The 17,765-nt window shown below is 45.0% G+C and overlaps 1 protein-coding gene across 1 annotated transcript in view; it reads left to right on the forward strand.

Annotated features, from left to right (window-relative positions):
• The window catches only part of CNGB3 (cyclic nucleotide gated channel subunit beta 3), a 262,617-nt gene that overhangs the window by 174,971 nt on the left and 69,881 nt on the right, over nucleotides 1–17,765 (forward strand). The window contains exons 10-12 of the mRNA XM_075316272.1: nucleotides 9,127–9,268; nucleotides 14,676–14,835; nucleotides 15,742–15,839. Coding sequence (XP_075172387.1) covers nucleotides 9,127–9,268; nucleotides 14,676–14,835; nucleotides 15,742–15,839 — 400 coding nt within the window. The remainder of the gene's footprint in view (nucleotides 1–9,126; nucleotides 9,269–14,675; nucleotides 14,836–15,741; nucleotides 15,840–17,765) is intronic.

Raw genomic sequence — 17,765 nt, forward strand, 5'->3', positions numbered from 1 at the left:
TATGGAAAAGATAGATGGATGCAGGGTCAGACTGGGGTGTCTGGGGTCCACAGGAGAAGTTAACTCTAGAGGCCACACAACTATATGCAAATCGCTGCAGGAGCCCCCACACAGCCTCCTATGCATAGCAGGAGCCCCCACACAGCCTCCTATACACAGCAGGAGCCCCCACACAGCCTCCTATGCACAGCAGGAGCCCCCACACAGCCTCCTATACACAGCAGGAGCCCTCACACAGCCTCCTATACACAGCAGGAGCCCCCACACAGCCTCCTATACACAGCAGGAGTCCCCACACAGCCTCCTATACACAGCAGGAGCCCCCACACAGCCTTCTGCACACAGCAGCTGCCCCCACACAGCCTCCTATGCATAGCAGGAGCCCCCACACAGCCTCCTATACACAGCAGGAGCCCCCACACAGCCTCCTATACACAGCAGGAGCCCCCACACAGCCTCCTGCACACAGCAGGAGCCCCCACACAGCCTCCTATACACAGCAGGAGCCCCCACTCAGCCTCCTATACACAGCAGGAGCCCCCACACAGCCTCCTATGCACAGCAGTGGCCTCTTATATAGAACAGGAGCCCTCACAGATCCCATATAGACATAAAAAAAATTATACTCACCTAATCCTGATTCCCAGCACCGCAGCCTCCATCTTCTCTTCTATGGTGGCCTGCGGAGGCAGCGCGATGCAATGATGTCACTGCAGTGCCCTTGTGGATATACGGTCTCCTAAGACACAGGCCTGCAGCGGTCTGTGGCTTAGGAGACGGGCAGTGATAGAGCAGGGAGCTCTGTGCTCTATCACAGGATTGAACTGTATCGGGGTGACGCCGACATAGTTCAGTGCGGTGGTTGCAGAAGATTCTGGGCTCCGGCCAAGAAGTTCTGGGTCGGAGCTCTGGATCTTTGATGCCAGTGGTGCCCCTGCCGGTGGGTCCCTTTTATGTTCAGTTAGGCTGCTTTCACACATCCGGTTTTTGCTGAGCGGCACAATACGGCGCTTTGCAGAAAAAACGCAACCAGTTTTTTTGCCTCCGGTTGCGTTTTTTCCGCATAGACTTGCATTAGCGCCGTATTGTGCCGCATGGCCTTGAGTTGTGTCCGTTTTTTGCATATTTAGCCCATGCGGCGGCCGGATGGAAAGTTGCCTGGCACTTTTTTTGTGCGGCGCAAAAGACGCATTGCGCCGGATCTGCGGCACGATTTACAATGCAAGCCTATGGACGCCGAACGCGGTGTCCTGCGGCAAAAACCGCATCCAGCCGCCGGATACGGTATTTTACACTGCACATGCTCAGTATCAAGCCGCATCCGTCAAAAAACGATGGGCCGCATGGAAAAACGTATGCAACGGATCCGTTTTTTTTGCCGCATCTGTTGCATAGGTTTTGGAGCCGGATTGAGCCGCACTGCAAAAGCCGGATGTGTGAAAGCAGCCTAAAAGAGCTTTCTGGGGCATTGACTGGTGTCTGTGTACCAGACCGACGCTGGATAGATGATGGCAAATAGATATCAGACAGATAGATAGATAGATAGATAGATAGATAGATAGATAGATAGATAGATAGATAATAGAGATACATAGATAAAGACATATATATAATAGAGAGATAGGCAGACAGATAATAGATAGATAGAGGGATAGACAGATAGATAGATAGATAATAGATAGATAATAGATAGATATAGGATAGATAATTGAGATATATAGACAGATATATAATAGCAAGATAGGCAGACAGACGGATAATAGACGGACAGACAGATACACAGACAGACAGACATTGCACAGTATACAGGACACACACATGTTATACATAACACACACACACACACACACACACAGCATATAATACATTACAGATGACACACAGCATGTTATACTCACAGTCACTTCCTGGGCTCCAGGAGTTCAGTGTGGGTTTTAAAACTGCATCTCCGGCAGTGCTGCTGCTGCCCCTCCCCCCTCTCTATGGTAAAGACAGGAGAGGACACAGAGCGGAGAGCAGATGAGAGCGCCCCCTGCCTGAGGCTGTGCAGAGCGGGAGGAGACCAGATGCAGGGCACAGAGGAGGGGGAGGGGCGCTCCGTGCTGGAGGCTGTGCAGGGAGAGCAGAGGAAGGCGCCCCTTGCTGGAGGCTTTGCAGAGCGGGAGGAGACCAGACGCAGGGCACAGAGGAGGGGGGAAGGGCGCTCCGTGCTGGAGGCTGTGCATTAGGAGCAGCAAAGTGAAAGTAAACAGCTGCTCCCTGCGGCGCCCCCTCTGCTGTCGGCCTGCCAGCGCCCTGTGCGGCCGCACAACTCGCACATGCCTAAAGCCGGCTATGCTCACCAGCTATAACATACAACATACTTTATTACATGTGTGACATCATTATTATTGGTTTACTCCTTCGGCTGGCAGCATTGGAGAAGTTTATGAGCTCGTTGCTCACATAGCTTAGCTACATATCTCCTAACTTTGAAAGAGAAGGCAAAGCCAGGCGCCTAGCCCACAAAGATTGGAACTCCTATTAAATCCTTTAGTGGTCCCACACAGTAAGATATCTCTTTTATGAACCCATCTCGTTCATGCCCTTCAAAACAGCATTATGCCTTCACAACGATATCCCCACAGTGCTCCCACACAGTATGATGCCCCAATACATGATCCTTGTTCACAGTATGGTGCCCTACTGCTCCTCCTAAAATATAATGCTTCCATGCACATATAATAATATATCCCCACATATAGTCTTTTTACACAGTATGATGTTTCCATTGCCTTTTCACAATGTACAATGTACACATGTGAAGACACGAGTTTCAGTGGGTGCTCTCGTCCACTGGCCTGTCTTTAGAAAGACCATATGGACCAAAGATCATCCCACTAAATGCCCGTACTTCTTCCCTACGAGCAGGACACTACTCAGACAACACAGGGTTAGATACTCCAGAAAGACTTTATTGGTTTTCCAACAGTCAATAGCATATAATACATTCCCAGCAAGAACACAAGATGGTACAAGCAACAGAGTCTCACCCTTCCGCTGGCCTGCCGGGGATTAGAATCTTCATGACTTTGGGGCAACCAGGGCCAACTAACCCAGCCAGCAGCATCCTGCTTTTGGCGGGCACCTACTGAATTTGTGAACTCATTGTTGGGCAGTGGAACAGCTCTGTAATCCTCCAGCTGAGTCCATGGATTCTGGGCTGAAGTCCTGTGGAATGACACCAGTGACAGGAGCAAGGCCCTTTCAAATCCCTTAGTTGTCATTTCAGGGTATTGTGTCTTCCAGGACTGGTGGTAGATGACTGTTCCCTCATTGGTCGCTAGTTCAATTCGACTGCATAATTGTGGTCTGAATTATGTAGTCTAAGGGGTACTTTGCACACTACGACATTGCAGGTGTAATGTCGGTGGGGTCAAATCGAAAGTGACGCACATCCGGCATCGCTGTCGACATCGGAGTATGTGAATCCTTTTTACTACGATTAACGAGCGCAAAAGCGTCAAAATCGTATGATCGGTGTAGCGTCGGTCATTTCCATAATTTCGGAAGGACCGATGTTACGATGTTGTTCCTCGTTCCTGCGGCAGCTCACATCGCTGTGTGTGAAGCCGTAGGAACGAGGAACATTGCCTTACCTGCATCCCGGCTGCAATGAGGAAGGAAGGAGGTGGGCGGGATGTTTACGTCCCGCTCATCTCCGCCCCCTGCTTCTATTGGTCGCCTGCCGTGTGACGTCGCTGTGACGCCGCACGACCTGCCCGATAATGTTCGCTACGGCAACTATCACAAGATATCGCAGCTGCGATGGGGGGTGTGGACTATCGCACTTGGCATCGCTACCATCGGCTTGCGATGTTGTAGTGTGCAAAGTACCCCTAAGGGGACTCAGGCAATCTGCAATCAGCAGACATTCCACAAATTAACAGACAGACAGGCTCCATACCATCTCTGTCACGGCCAGAAATGGAAGCTATATTGCTTTATTGGCAGTATAGGACAACACAAAGGGAAGGGGAATGGAATGCCCTATTGCTAGGCAAAGGGAGGGAAGGGGTGACCTCGGACAACAACCTGCAGCTCCCCCTTACTACCCTCACCAGCCCTATACAGGTTCCGCACCTGCCGCCGAACAGGAATACTTCAACTCTAGGCAAACCCTGATCTGGGCCCTAAGTAAGGATGGAAGGTATGAGCTCTTCTTCAACACCACTATCACTAAAGGAAGACACAAGGGAACAATACAGGGGAAACACAAGAACAATCACCAGAGCACTGGTAGATAGCAAAAGACAACACTTATCTGAACTGCAGCAACCACAGAAGTGTGGAGCAACAGAAGATGACCTTTCCAGAGCTCAGCAAGGAACAAACTATAAACCGAACCCAAATCCCCCCAGGGTGAGGTTTATAAAGGAAGTCAGACACTAACAACTGACAGCAAAAACTGACAGCTTCCCGGGGTCCTAAAGTCCACTCCTGCAGAAACAGGAACAACACATGCTGCTAATCCCTGGCATTTTCTAATATTCACTGCCACTTGATTGTCAGTCAGCCATGAGAAATCCGTGATAGTCTCACACGAAACAATGGCTAATGTCTCTTGACTCACAGAGCAAAGGAACACTACTGTCTGGCATAATTAAATGCAGTTCCCCTTGACACAAGGGGCCAGGTTGACGCTGAGTCATCACACCACACTATATGATGCCCCTTCGCAGGATGGTATTCCTCCACCCGATCCTAGTAGTGCACTTGCTAAATGAAGATAGAACACTTATTTCCCAAGATGAGTCAATTTGCTGAGTGCTTTGTGTTGTCTGCCAATGTACTTCAAGTCATCTTAGTCTTGTCTGTTGAGCCAAGACTAAGCTGTGGTCTCCCTGTTCTTCCATTGCATTCAACTGTATCTACACCTTCAAGACACAGATACCGTTAAAGTTGGGACTTACTGCTGGCCTCCTCTCTAATCTTTGTGACTTTAAAGCTGTATAGTCACTTATGGAAAAAATAAGAATATGATGAGAGGAGATAAAGCAAAAAGCATTATTAAGTCTATTAGATATTTTGAATGATATTATCAATTTATTTAGATTCATATGAGTTATACTGTATAGCATCAGTAATGAAAAGATATAATATACTACACACTACAGTTACATTTTTTAAGTGTTTTGGGTTCTGATGTCAATGTATATTGAGTTAGAACTGTCTTGGTGAAGTTGTTCATGACCTATTGTATAAACATTTCAAGACGGAATATGCGGCGCCCCTGCGGCTTCAGTCACCACAGGGTACTGCACCTCACTTAAGGTGCAGTATTCATCTTGGAAGCGGAGGTCGTCCCCGATAACAACAACAACCACAACCAACACATAACATGGGGGTTCTGTCACTGGGACCAGGCTAAAGTAGGAGCTGGGGTAGCCATCACAAGGTATGGGACCTCATGCTCACTAGTCAGGAACCCGGGAGGCAGAGTTTCCATAAGGGGAATTTAGGAGCCATCCAACACAAAATAGGCAGTCAGCACCAGACAGCGTCCGTGTGTGGTCGCACTTGGGAGGAGCAGCAGGCAACGAACAGTACGGGGCCCGTGGTCTGGAGCTGGAGGCTCGACCTGGGTTCCTAGGAAAAGAAGGGAAATCCGGGGTTCGCAGAGAGTGCAGCAGGCCCAGGAGCTGGGGTGGAGGGAGACCGTAGAAAGGAGACTAAAAGAAGGGACCGCCGGTCACGACCTCCGAAGTATCCGGGATCAACTGGAGCTCATCACAGCGAGGATCGGCAATTTCCACAGCTGCACATTTGAGCAGTGAGTAAAGAGACCTTGAATTGCACCACTTGTGTCGACTCATTTTTGCCGGCGCCCACACCATCGCACCCCCAGCGCTATCGGCATCTGAGAGACTACTACCAACACCATCCTCCTGGGGGCACAGCTCTGCCTGTGGAGAGCTGAACCATATGAGCTGCGTAGTCATCTGCCCCAGCAGAAAAGTTCCGCAGTGGTGGCACATATTGGCCGCACACCACAGGTGGCGTCACAAACAACTACCCCCATCATCCCCATCCCCAGCCATTTTATTGACACCTGGGGTTACGTAACTGCTTGAGGCCATCGCGGGATCCCAAGAGAAGCACCGCGGTTTGGCGACGAGTAACCCCCGTCCCCGTGGGCGCGTCAAATACACTTTCCAGTTGGATACCCAAGTATTAATTCTTCCTACGTTCTTCTTCTTGAAAAATTGCTCCTCTTCTAGATACCCACTGAAGTGCAAATGCAAAGTGACAGGTACTATAGATGAAATATGATAGCTAAGGGACAGATTGGATCATCAGTAGTGAGCTAATGGATCCTTCAGGAGCCATAGCACGTGTATCCAGCTCTAGCCAGCAACAATAGTCCTTATGCTCCTCTAGATGATGGAAATCACCACCGTAGCGCATGTATCTTGTTCCAGTTGGCAACAATAGTCCTTATGCTCTTCTAGATGACAGATATCACCACCGTAGAGCATGTATCCAGTTCCAGCTGGCAAAAATTGTCCTTCTACTCCTCTAGATGGCGGATATCACCACCATAGTGAGTGTATCCAGTTCCAGCCAGAAACAATAGTCCTTATGATCCTCTAGATGATGGATATCATCACTGTAGTGCATGTATCCAGCTCCAGCCGGCAACAATAGTCCTCATGCTCCTCTAGATGATAGATATCACCACCGCAGTGCGTGTATCCAGTTCCAGCCGTCAACAATAGTACTTATGCTCTTCCAGACAATGGATATCATGACCATAGAGCGTGTATCTAGCTCCAAACTCTATAGTCCATTCATGGGCACCAGGACCTGGCTGCAACAGTAGATCCTGTCTCCTCCACATCAAAGTACCAGCTCTTCTCTAACAAAATGAGTGTATTGTTGTACTTCTGTGAAAAGCCCCCTGAATGGGCAAGGAGTACTCATCACACCCACCCCCTTAGACATTTTCTACATCAAGCTCAAAATATCAAAGTTCCAGAAACCCACTCTGAAAATCTGAGTAGTAGGAAGCCCCCTGAAGACGTGAACAAAGATGCACAACCCCCCATGAGATGAAGAACAATGAATCCTACTGTAGGCCTGATTACATTAGAGTCCAAGGAGACAAGCTGGGAATAACACTCTGTTAAAGGGAACTTCTTAGACTAAGAGCAAGCAAATCTCTAATCAAATGTGTCGCCCAGGGAATGGGGTACTCGGTCCCGGGTGGTGTATCACTGGGGAATGTCACTTTGGTGGCCGTTGCCCGGTCCCGTGCCCTGGGTGCATTTTAATGGGGAATATTTACAGGGGAGATTAAAGTCATTGGTGTGGTGCCACTTGCCGTTAAGATGGTGAAACCGCCATTGCTGAATTGATTATCTCTAGGGCTGGTGGTAATGGCAGCTGTGGTGGTAGGCCCTCCGTAGGTAGAGCTCAGCCCAGGAGATGTATGATGGAGAAATAAGGGAGGCCACACCGTGGATTGTAATTAACAGTCTCTACTCACTCTTGACCCTCGGATGGCTGGTTCAGGTCCCTGTAGTTCCAGTGCCATTTGATGGCTCGGTTGCTCTGTCCCCGTCAGCCTCAGTGTGGTTTGGCCCCATAGCGTGGAGCAGTTTGGGGCCCGACTGTCCCTTTTTGTGGCAGTCTCCTTGTCCGTACGGCGGGCAGTGTGGACCCTGTAGGGCTGGTCTGTGTCCCGAAACCTGATCCTTGCTTTACTGCTGGTGCTCCCGGATCTGTGGGTCAGTGAGGTCTGTGAAGGTCCCCTCACTGTGCAGGTATTTGCCAGACAATATGAAACTGACATCTGACCTAGGGCACTGTGCCCCGTCGGTGCTCTGGTCCCAGCGGTACTCGGGTGTACCTGCCCTGGTGACCACTCTCCCGTGCCCCCGGGTCACCGTTACACGACCCAGCTCTCAGGCACCTCTCCTCTCTACTACTTCTCTGCACTGACTGCTGTCCCCTCCCACCAGACTTTCTAGTACCTCTGGTCTGGCTCAGCCCTCTAGGTGGCCATCCCCTTGTGCCCGACTAGCCAATTACCCCTGGAGTGGAGTGGAAACTGGGATTTTGGTGTGTGTGGGTGTTGCTGGCACTGGTGTTCAAGGTCCCAGGGGGTAGGCCCTGCATCCTGGTGAGGATGCAGTTCCTAGTAGTGCCCTGAGTGGCTCAGTGGCGCTACACAAACACCACAAGATCGGCAAGACCAGCACTCCATGCTGGAAAACATCTCAAAGTTATTATTTCGTGGCCAGCTCCTTACAGTACCTAAGACTAACAATGTACTGGATTTTGATAGAACTTCAGGTGTACAAAGTAGCCCATGTGTTGTATACTTGTATTGCTTAATTGACTACACTGTAAAATGTTTGATAATAACGTGTAATATTTTATTTTCACCTGTTTACTCTAATTAAAAACAAAAAAGTGAGCCGGAGTATGAGATGGTATACATGGAGCTTGTGAGACCATGTTCACACTGGCCATTAGACAAAGAGAAACCAAGGGAAAAATTGTGAAAACATACCCTGCTGTAACTAAATAAAAGCATAGTGCATATAAACATAGGGTACTTAGTAAACACTGTTTTTGATCAAAAAAAGCATAAAGCTATCCCACCAACGCCAAGGTGTACCCAGTTGGGATAGTACCTACACTCTCTAATATTAAAACCTTACCATGGGTCTAAAATAGGCCTCAATGTGGCTAAGGGCTGAGAGCGACCGGGTCCCAACAGGACACACACAGTCAGGGGGATTCACAGAATGAAATGTCCAGCTCACCAAGAGGGAGGGCCACACCCCATTTGTACTGAATACAAAAAAAAACTACATGTTATATACTATACTATACTATATTACTATGTTATATATATATATACTACTGTGTTGTATACTTGTATTGCTTAATTGACTACACTGTAAAATGTTTGATAATAACGTGTAATATTTTATTTTCACCTGTTTACTCTAATGTTGTAAGGTTTATGAATGATATTTCAAAAAGGCTATAATTGTCTATAATGATTTTACTCTTGCCATTTTTTTCTTCAGAAGACCACCTAAGAATATTAGCTCTTGTCATATTTATCCACAGGTATCTGAGATGTTACTACTTTGCAGTACGGACTTTGATCACAATTGGTGGCCTTGCCGAACCTCAAACATTATTTGAAATAATTTTTCAGCTGCTCAATTATTTTTCTGGGGTCTTCGTCTTTTCAAGTTTGATTGGACAGGTAAAAAAAATAATAGAATATTTGCTTCATAGTCAAAATATCAGTACAGAATATTATGTTTTATTGAAAATGAATCAATGCAAACAAAATAATTAGCTTGAAGTAGTATTGCCCAACCCTCTCCGCAAGAAACCTCAAGACATCATGGCAGGATTTCCAACCAAGAAAACACGTGAAAATTATTTATTAAGCCCCTTTCACATTGCGTTTTACCTTCCGCTCACAGGTCCCGTCGGAGCATCCGTCCGAACCGCCCCTACCCCACTCTGCCAAGCGTGTTCCGGACGCATGCGCCCGGCAGGGCCATTCACTGCTATGGAGCGCACTGCGTTAGCGTGTGCTCTGTTTTGTGCCATTTTGTTCACATATACGTTTCTGCAGACGGACACCCGAACGTAGACCACCTACATTTGGGTGTCCGTCTGCAGAAACGTATATGTGCACAAAATGGCACAAAACAGAGCACACGCTAACGCAGTGCGCTCCATAGCAGTGAATGGCCCTGCCGGGCGCATGCGTCCGGAACATGCTTGGCAGAGTGGGGGAGGGGCGGCTCGGACAGATCCTCCGACGGGACCTGTGGACGTAGGGAAAACGCAATGTGAAAGGAGCCTTAGGCGGGCTTTGCACACTACGACATCGCAGGTGCGATGTCGGTGGGGTCAAATTGAAAATGACGCACTTCCGGCATCGCATGCGACATCGTAGTGTGTAAAGCCTAGATGATACGATTAACGAGCGCAAAAGCGTCGTAATCGTATCATCAGTGCAGCGTCGGCGTAATTCATGATTATGCTGACGCGACAGTCCGATGTTGTTCCTCGCTCCTGCGGCAGCACACATCACTGTGTGTGAAGCCGCAGGAGCCAGGAACATCTCCTACCGGCGTCAGTGCGGCTTCCGTAGGATATGCGGAAGGAAGGAGATGGGCGGGATGTTTACATCCCACTCATCTCCGCCCCTCCGCTCCGATTGGCCACCTGGCGTGTGACGTCGCTATGACGCCGCACGACCCACCCCCTTAACAAGGAGGCGGGTCGCCGGCCAGAGCGACGGTCGCAGGACAGGTGAGTCCATGTGAAGCTGCCGTAGCGATAATGTTCGCTACGGCAGCTATCACAAGGAAATCGCTGCTGCGACGGGGGCGGGTACTATCGCGCTCGGCATCGCAGCATCGGCCTGCGATGTTGCAGCATGCAAAGTACCCCTTAGACTAGAAGATTTAAGGGTATTCCCATCTCCAAGATCCTATCTCAATATATAGTAGGTGTAATAATCATAATATTAGCAAATACCTTCAATTAGAACTGTAGTATAGTTCTCCTGATTAACTATGTTTCCTACCTCATGAGTTGGGCATTGCAGCATAGTTACGACCTGCAACAACTAATTAGCTGTCACTATATGAGTGGTCGAAACTATGGATACCTAAGCTACTGCAATGCCCTGCACGAGGTAAGCGACAGCTTATGAGGAGAACTATACTACATTTCTAATTGGATGTATTTGCTAATATTATTATTGCACCTACTACATATTGGGATAAGATCTTGAAAATGGGAATACCCCTTTAAGTAAATTATCTAGAACATGGTATTGTTTCTTGAGGACATACTTGGGATTTAACATATTTTAAGAATCTTAGAGTTGTCAGTTGATTTTTTTTATGTTTTTGTAAGAAGGTCCCTTTCCTATGGAGACAGGCTATGGGCACACAGCTTCTCAAAAAAGCACCAAAAAATGCACAAAAGTGCTTCAGAGACTTTTATAAATTTTTATTGTAAAACTACTTTGCTGTTGAAATGTTCAGTGTTTGAAGCATTTTTTCCCATTTAAAGGGAACCTGTCACCAGTTTTTCGGCGTATAAGCTGCGGCCACCACCAGTGGGCTCTTACGGTATATACAGCATTCTAACATTCTGTATATAAGAGCCCAGGCCACTGTGTAGAACGTAAAAATCACTTTATAATACTCACCTAACGGTAGCGCTGTAGTGGATTCTAGTCAGATGGGTGTCTCTGTTCTCCGGTGCCGGTGCCTCCTCTTTTGGCCATCTTCGTCCTCCTTCTGAAACCTGTGTACATGACGCATCCTACGTCATACACACTCGCTGGTCCTGTGCAGGCACACTACAATGCTTTGATCTGCCCTGCTCAGGGCAGATCAAAGTGCGCCTGTGCAGGACCTCAATTCCAGCGAGTGTGGGTGACATAGACGCGTCATGCACCGCGGCTGCAGAAGAACGACAAAGATGGACGAAAAAGGCAGCGCTGGCACCGGACAACGGGGACGCCCATCTGACTAGATTCCTTCGCAGCGCGACCGTTAAGTGAGTATTATAAAGTATTTTTTATGTTTTACACAGTGGCCTAGGCTCTTTTATACAGCATGTTAGAATGATGTATATAAGAGCTCACTGGTGGTGGCCACCGCTTATATGCTGAAAAACTGGTGACAGGTTTCTTTTAATGTTTTGAAAAATTTCCAGTGAAACAAAAGGTCCAAGTGACTTCTTTGAAGTTACTCCTGATGGAATCTGCATCAAACTAGGCACTATCCAATCAAAAGACTGTAAAAAACACTTTAGGAAGAAAACTCTTCCAAAACACTTCAAAAAGTCTTCAGAATGTCAAAAAGCAGTTGACATTAGAAAACTAATTTTTGACAGCGGAGAAGTTTCAGTCACCGGCATCTGTAACCGTGCCCCCGCACTGAAGGACAGCTGGCTCAGCATTGAATCAGTACAGAGCTGGCCTACAGCTGCAGCTCACTATCTACTGAGCAGTGACTGAAACCACACTGCCCCTATGACTGAAAGCCAGAGGCTGCCGGGAGTAATAAAGTTAATTTCCTCCTGGCAGTCGGGATTTGAGGGCAGCAGCTGGGAAGCTTTAGTGCACTAATAACCTGCAGATTAACCCCATATTTGCAAATTAATAGCATTGACATTACAGGTTCCCTTTGAAATAGCTTTATGACTTCCTAAAATCCTGTCAATAGTTATTTCTTCACTATGACGATATGATGAAATGATTACTCATGTCCATCCTAAGAGATATAGTTTTATTTGGGAAAAGAAAACAAATAAGCCTTTGCCGGTTTGTTAGAGTAGCTGGATGTATGAAGGCCCTAGAGTTTCCATTTAAATAAATCAATATGAGATATCCATTTTACCAAACACCTGAAGATTGAGCTGTGCACCGGTACAATGCATTTATTGCTAAACTTCAGATTCAGATTAAAACAAAAACGCGAAATGATGGATTGTTTCATTTCAATATCCTGCCAAAACGATGACCAATCAACTCGGCTGGCATCATATATAATAAAGAAGACAAGAAAGAGAGTGCACCCGAGTGAATAAACTGCTTTTATCACATTTAATGAAATTTATGCACGAGACTCATTTACCTTCCTTATTTTTCATTACATACTGGTTTGTGCATACACACTCCTAGAAAGCCATGTTGATTTAAAAGACTCTGTCTGCCATTAAAATGCTGTATAGTATAGTCTACCAAGCCATGTGAGAGAGCAGGATAAGCTAACTAGATTTTATTATATAACTTTGTGTAATAAAAATAATTTATTGATAATAATGCCTGTGGATTCTAGGCTTAATAGTCCAGTGGGTGGTCCTAATCAGTGGATGACTGCCTTTCCTGGATGTATGTGAGTAGAACCTCTCACTGGACTCCTAAGGTGAGATTATGTAAATTACAGGTTATACTGAATCTTATACAAATCTATATGTCAATCACTTCAGCTTTCCTGCCATGTAATATGATTGCAGTTCATTTTAAAACCATTAGAACCCAACCTGAGAAAATGCTCATATCATCGACTGACTCAGTTTGACAGTATTTGTCATAGGGAAATCCCTTCTTGGGAGCCATGATTCTTGGAGAGATGAGAAGATATAGATGTAGTCTGCACAATCTGCTTAGGTTGCACATCACTTATGCTTATCAGCGTTCCTGGTGCACCAATTCATTTGTCAATTGCGTACTGGTTTTCAACACGGAAACTAATTCCCCGTCTAGAATTTCTCAAGTAGATGTCGAAACTTTGCCCTCAAGATCATGCCCAGCTACGCCGCTCTCCATGCCACTATACTTTCTGAGTTGACCCTCTGCATGCACACTGATGAAGGTCTTTTGACCGAAATGTCTGTATTTGTACTGTGTCTACAAGTTCTTAACAATAAAATCCACTATTCATATTGATCTTGTGGGCCAAGTTTCTATATCTATTTGACGTGGTTTTGGACCCTACTTGTGCCCCACCCCAGAAGTGCCCTGTGTATCAACTCACTTAGAATTTCCCAAGGACACCTGGATTTCATGTTTTTCTATGTTTTATCATTCCTAGAGAATAAAAACACCTCTTACTTGCCCCCATTTGCATTTTCTTAGTGGACCATGCTACTATCCTGGATAAAATCCAATGATCTTTTGGTACTCCCTACTCCTTAGTGTTGTTGTTTTCAGTCTCCTGGAGCATTACTATAATGGGTACAATGGTTGCAGTTGGGTCCATTCCTCAAAACACTAAGGAAACTTAAAAGATCTCATTAGCTCCTCTAAGAAGACAGATACTATTAAAGACAATGATAGTTTGGGTCCTTGTTGGAGATTTTGAATTGAGGTTCACAAATACAAAAATTGAAATTTCTACCATTTCCAGTCTCCCAAACGTCTGGTTAATATTTTGTTTTTGAGCATACTTTACTCTTCTTCTAGACAGAGGGTAATCCAGCAACAAAGTCCAAGGGATATTAAAATCCAAAAATTGTATTAAATCAAATTAAAATCCATATAAAAAAAGGTCCAAACAGGGTATAAACAACTGTCAGAGAGGATGCATTTCGAACCCAATGGCTCTTAGTCAGTCAGACTGACTAAGAGCCATTGGGTTTGAAATGCATCCTCTCTGACAGTTGTTTATACCCTGTTTGGACCTTTTTTTATATGGATTTTAATTTGATTTAATAAAATGTTTGGATTTTAATATCCCTTGGACTTTGTTGCTGGATTACCCTCTGTCTACAATCTGGGTTGCCAGTATACCCTTTCCCTTGCACGAGTCCTGGATACGGTGAGCCCTCCTTTGGCTACAGGTGAGCGGATATCAATCTTTCTTTTTGTCCCTGATTTTACTCTTCTTCTACCACAGATATTAGCTTCTGTTGTGAAACCTGATAAAATTGATCAACTAGTCATATGTTGTCTAACTTGTAGAAGAGCAAAACTTCCCAAGATTCTACTACGCTAAATATTTTTTTTTATGAAGTGCAATCATATACATTAAATGTATGGTAAATGAAAAATATTCATAATCCAGGTTTCTATCGTTCCGTATTAAAGAAAATGTCTAGTCAAAAAGTTAACCATAAATGTTTTATAGATGCGTGATGTGATTGGAGCCGCAACAGCCGGACAAAGCTATTACCGCGCCTGTGTGGACAAAACGGTTTCATATATGAACACAAATAAAATCCCCAGACAAGTTCAGAACCGTGTGCGGTCCTGGTACGAGTATACATGGGATTCACAAGGAATGTTGGGTATGGGATTACTTCTTACTACATTTAGAAGAACAATATCTATTATTCTACTTGGAGGTTTATTCTGCAGATAACTCATAGTCTTCCACTTGTGTCAATTCACAAGGATAGGCTGGATTAACTAAAGATTTTCAAGGCAGATGCAAAACTAAAAAATGAACCAAACATCGGTTCCAGATTAAACCTTGTGGAGGCCCCTAAGCAGTCGAAATCTTGGGGCCTCTCCAGATAATTATTTCCTAATACATTTTTAAATTCATTGATAACAATTTTAAACCACCAATTATATTTTGATAAACAGAAAAAAAAAATGTTTCAAAGATTCTCAATGTGTGCACGTGGACTCAAACAGTATTTCGAGGTTTTTTTCACGTGGATTTTGGAGCAGCATCCACTCCAAAAACTCAGTGTGAACAAATAGAAAAAGTTTTTCCAATATCCAACTTATCAATCATACACAGGATAGATTAGTTTCTGATGAGTCCAAAGACTGGTAGACCTAGGAATCGAGTCCCTGTAAAAATTGAGCACAGGCATATTGCTTTTCCATGCTCTATCTGGTGGCCATTTACACAGGTGACTTAAGGCTCTTGTTTTTGTGGGTCTCAGCTGCCAGACCCCCTGCAATTAGAAATTTAGGGGATGCATATTAATTTTTTCGAAAATTTCAATAAATGTCATCTCTGTGGCATATATGTTTGATTTTGGATGGAAATTTATATTCAGCCATACAATATGTGATACCCGGCCATCTCTTTCCCATTCTGAGGACTATATATAATGAAAACAAAGGCAGCCTTTGTGAGTTTGGTAGTTGCACAGGCAACGGGTTGATGAGTCCAAATGCCCTGAACCTTACCGACTATTCATTATTGTATTTGACTATATTTATTTCTATTTTTACAGATGAATCTGAGCTCCTTGAGCAAATGCCAACAAAAATGCAGTTGGCTATAGCAATGGATGTGAATTTAGCCATTGTCAGCAATGTGGAATTATTCAAAGTAAGTGGGCTTGGATCCTCCTAAATTCGGTTGTAATCCTCCTAGGCAGTGGTGTAACCCACCTAAATTCTGGTATAATCCTCCTAGGCAGTGGTGTACTCCCCCTAAATTCTAGTGTAATCCTCCTAGGCAGTGGTGTATTCCCCCGAAATTCTGGTGTAATCCACCTATGCACTGGTGTAATCCCCCTAAATTCTGGTGTAATCCTATGTACTGGTGTAATCCCCCTAAATTCTGGTGTAATCCTCCTATGCACTTGTGTAATCCCCCTAAATTCTGGTGTAATCCTCCTATGCAGTGGGGTAATGCCCCTAAATTCTGGTGTAATCCTTCTATGCACTGGTGTAATCCCCCTAAATTCTGGTGTAATCATCCTATGCATTGGTGTAATCCCCCTAAATTCTGGTGTAATCCTTTTCTGCTCTTGCACCAGTTCTTTGACTCCAGATGGTCCTTATTGCAGCAATCTGGTGCCATACATGTACCCCTGCAGCACATCACAGCCCTCATTAGGGAATTTTTCATGCTCGGCACAAGACCACTCAGGCCAGTGATTGGCTGCAGCAGTGACATGGATAAGAAAACATAGACAAGCAGTAGCCATTGGAGTCTCAGTGCTGGAGAAGTGGAATATTTAAAGGGTTTTTCCTACAAATATCGACTGCTGGAATCCCCACCAAGTCCAAGAACCATAGTTCTAATCCCCATGTGAATAAAGCAGCAGTGCGCATACAGTAGTGTGAAAAAGTGTTTGCCCCTTCCTGATTTCTTATTCTTTTGTATGTTTGTCACACTTAAATGTTTCAGATCACCAAACAAATGTAAATATTAGCCAAAGATAACACAAGTAAACACAAAATGTAGTTTATAAATGAAGGTCTTTATTATTAAGAGAAAAAGAAATCCAAACCAACAGGGCCCTGTGTGAAAAAAGTTATTCCCCCACCCCCCTTAAAACATAAATTAACTATGGTTTATCACATTTTTGTGAAGCAGAGTTCAATTTCCCTAGCCACACCCAGGCCTGATTACTGCCATGCCTGTTCTCAATTAAGAAATAACTTAAATAGGACCTGCCCGACAAAGGATCCTAAATGCTAGACATTATGCCATGATCGAAAGAAATTCAGGAACAAATGAGAAACAAAGTAATTTAGATCAAACAGTCTGGAAAAATGAATAAAAACATTTCTAAAGCTTTTTGACTCCAGTGAACCACAATAAGAGCCATTATCCACAAATGGCAAAAATATAGAATAGTGGTAACCCATCACAGGAGTGTCCGGCTGACCAATGTCACCCCAAGAGCCCAACAACGACTTATCAAAGAGGTCATAAACAACATTCAAAGAACTGCAGGCATCACTTGCCTTAGTTAAGGTCAGTGTTCATTACTCACCATAAAAAAAAGAGACTGGGAAAAAATGACCTGCATGGTATAGTTACAAGATGAAAACCCACTGCTTAGCAAACAGAACATAGAGGCTTGTCTCAATTTTGCCAGAAAACATCTTGATGATCCCTAAGACATTTGGGAGAATACTTTGTGGACTGACAAGACAAAAGTTTAACTTTTTGGAAGGTGTATGTCCCATTACATCTGGTGTAGAAGTAACACAGCATTTCAGAAAAGGATCATCATACCAACAGTAAAATATGGTGGTGGTAGTGTAATGGTCTGGGGCTGTTTTGCTGCTTCAGAATCTAGAAGACTTGCTGTGGTAAATGGAACCATGAATTCTGCTGTCTATGAAAAAATGCTGAAGGAGAATGTCCTGCCATCTGTTCATGACCTCAAGCTGAAGCACACTTGGGTTATGCAGCAAGACAATGATCCAAAACACACCAGCAAGTCCACCTCTGAATGGCTTAAGAAAAACAAAATGAAGACTTTGGAGTGGCCTAGTCAAAGTCCTGACCTTAATC

Source organism: Anomaloglossus baeobatrachus, chromosome 6 (genome assembly GCF_048569485.1).
Source record: "Anomaloglossus baeobatrachus isolate aAnoBae1 chromosome 6, aAnoBae1.hap1, whole genome shotgun sequence".
Lineage (NCBI taxonomy): Eukaryota > Metazoa > Chordata > Amphibia > Anura > Aromobatidae > Anomaloglossus > Anomaloglossus baeobatrachus.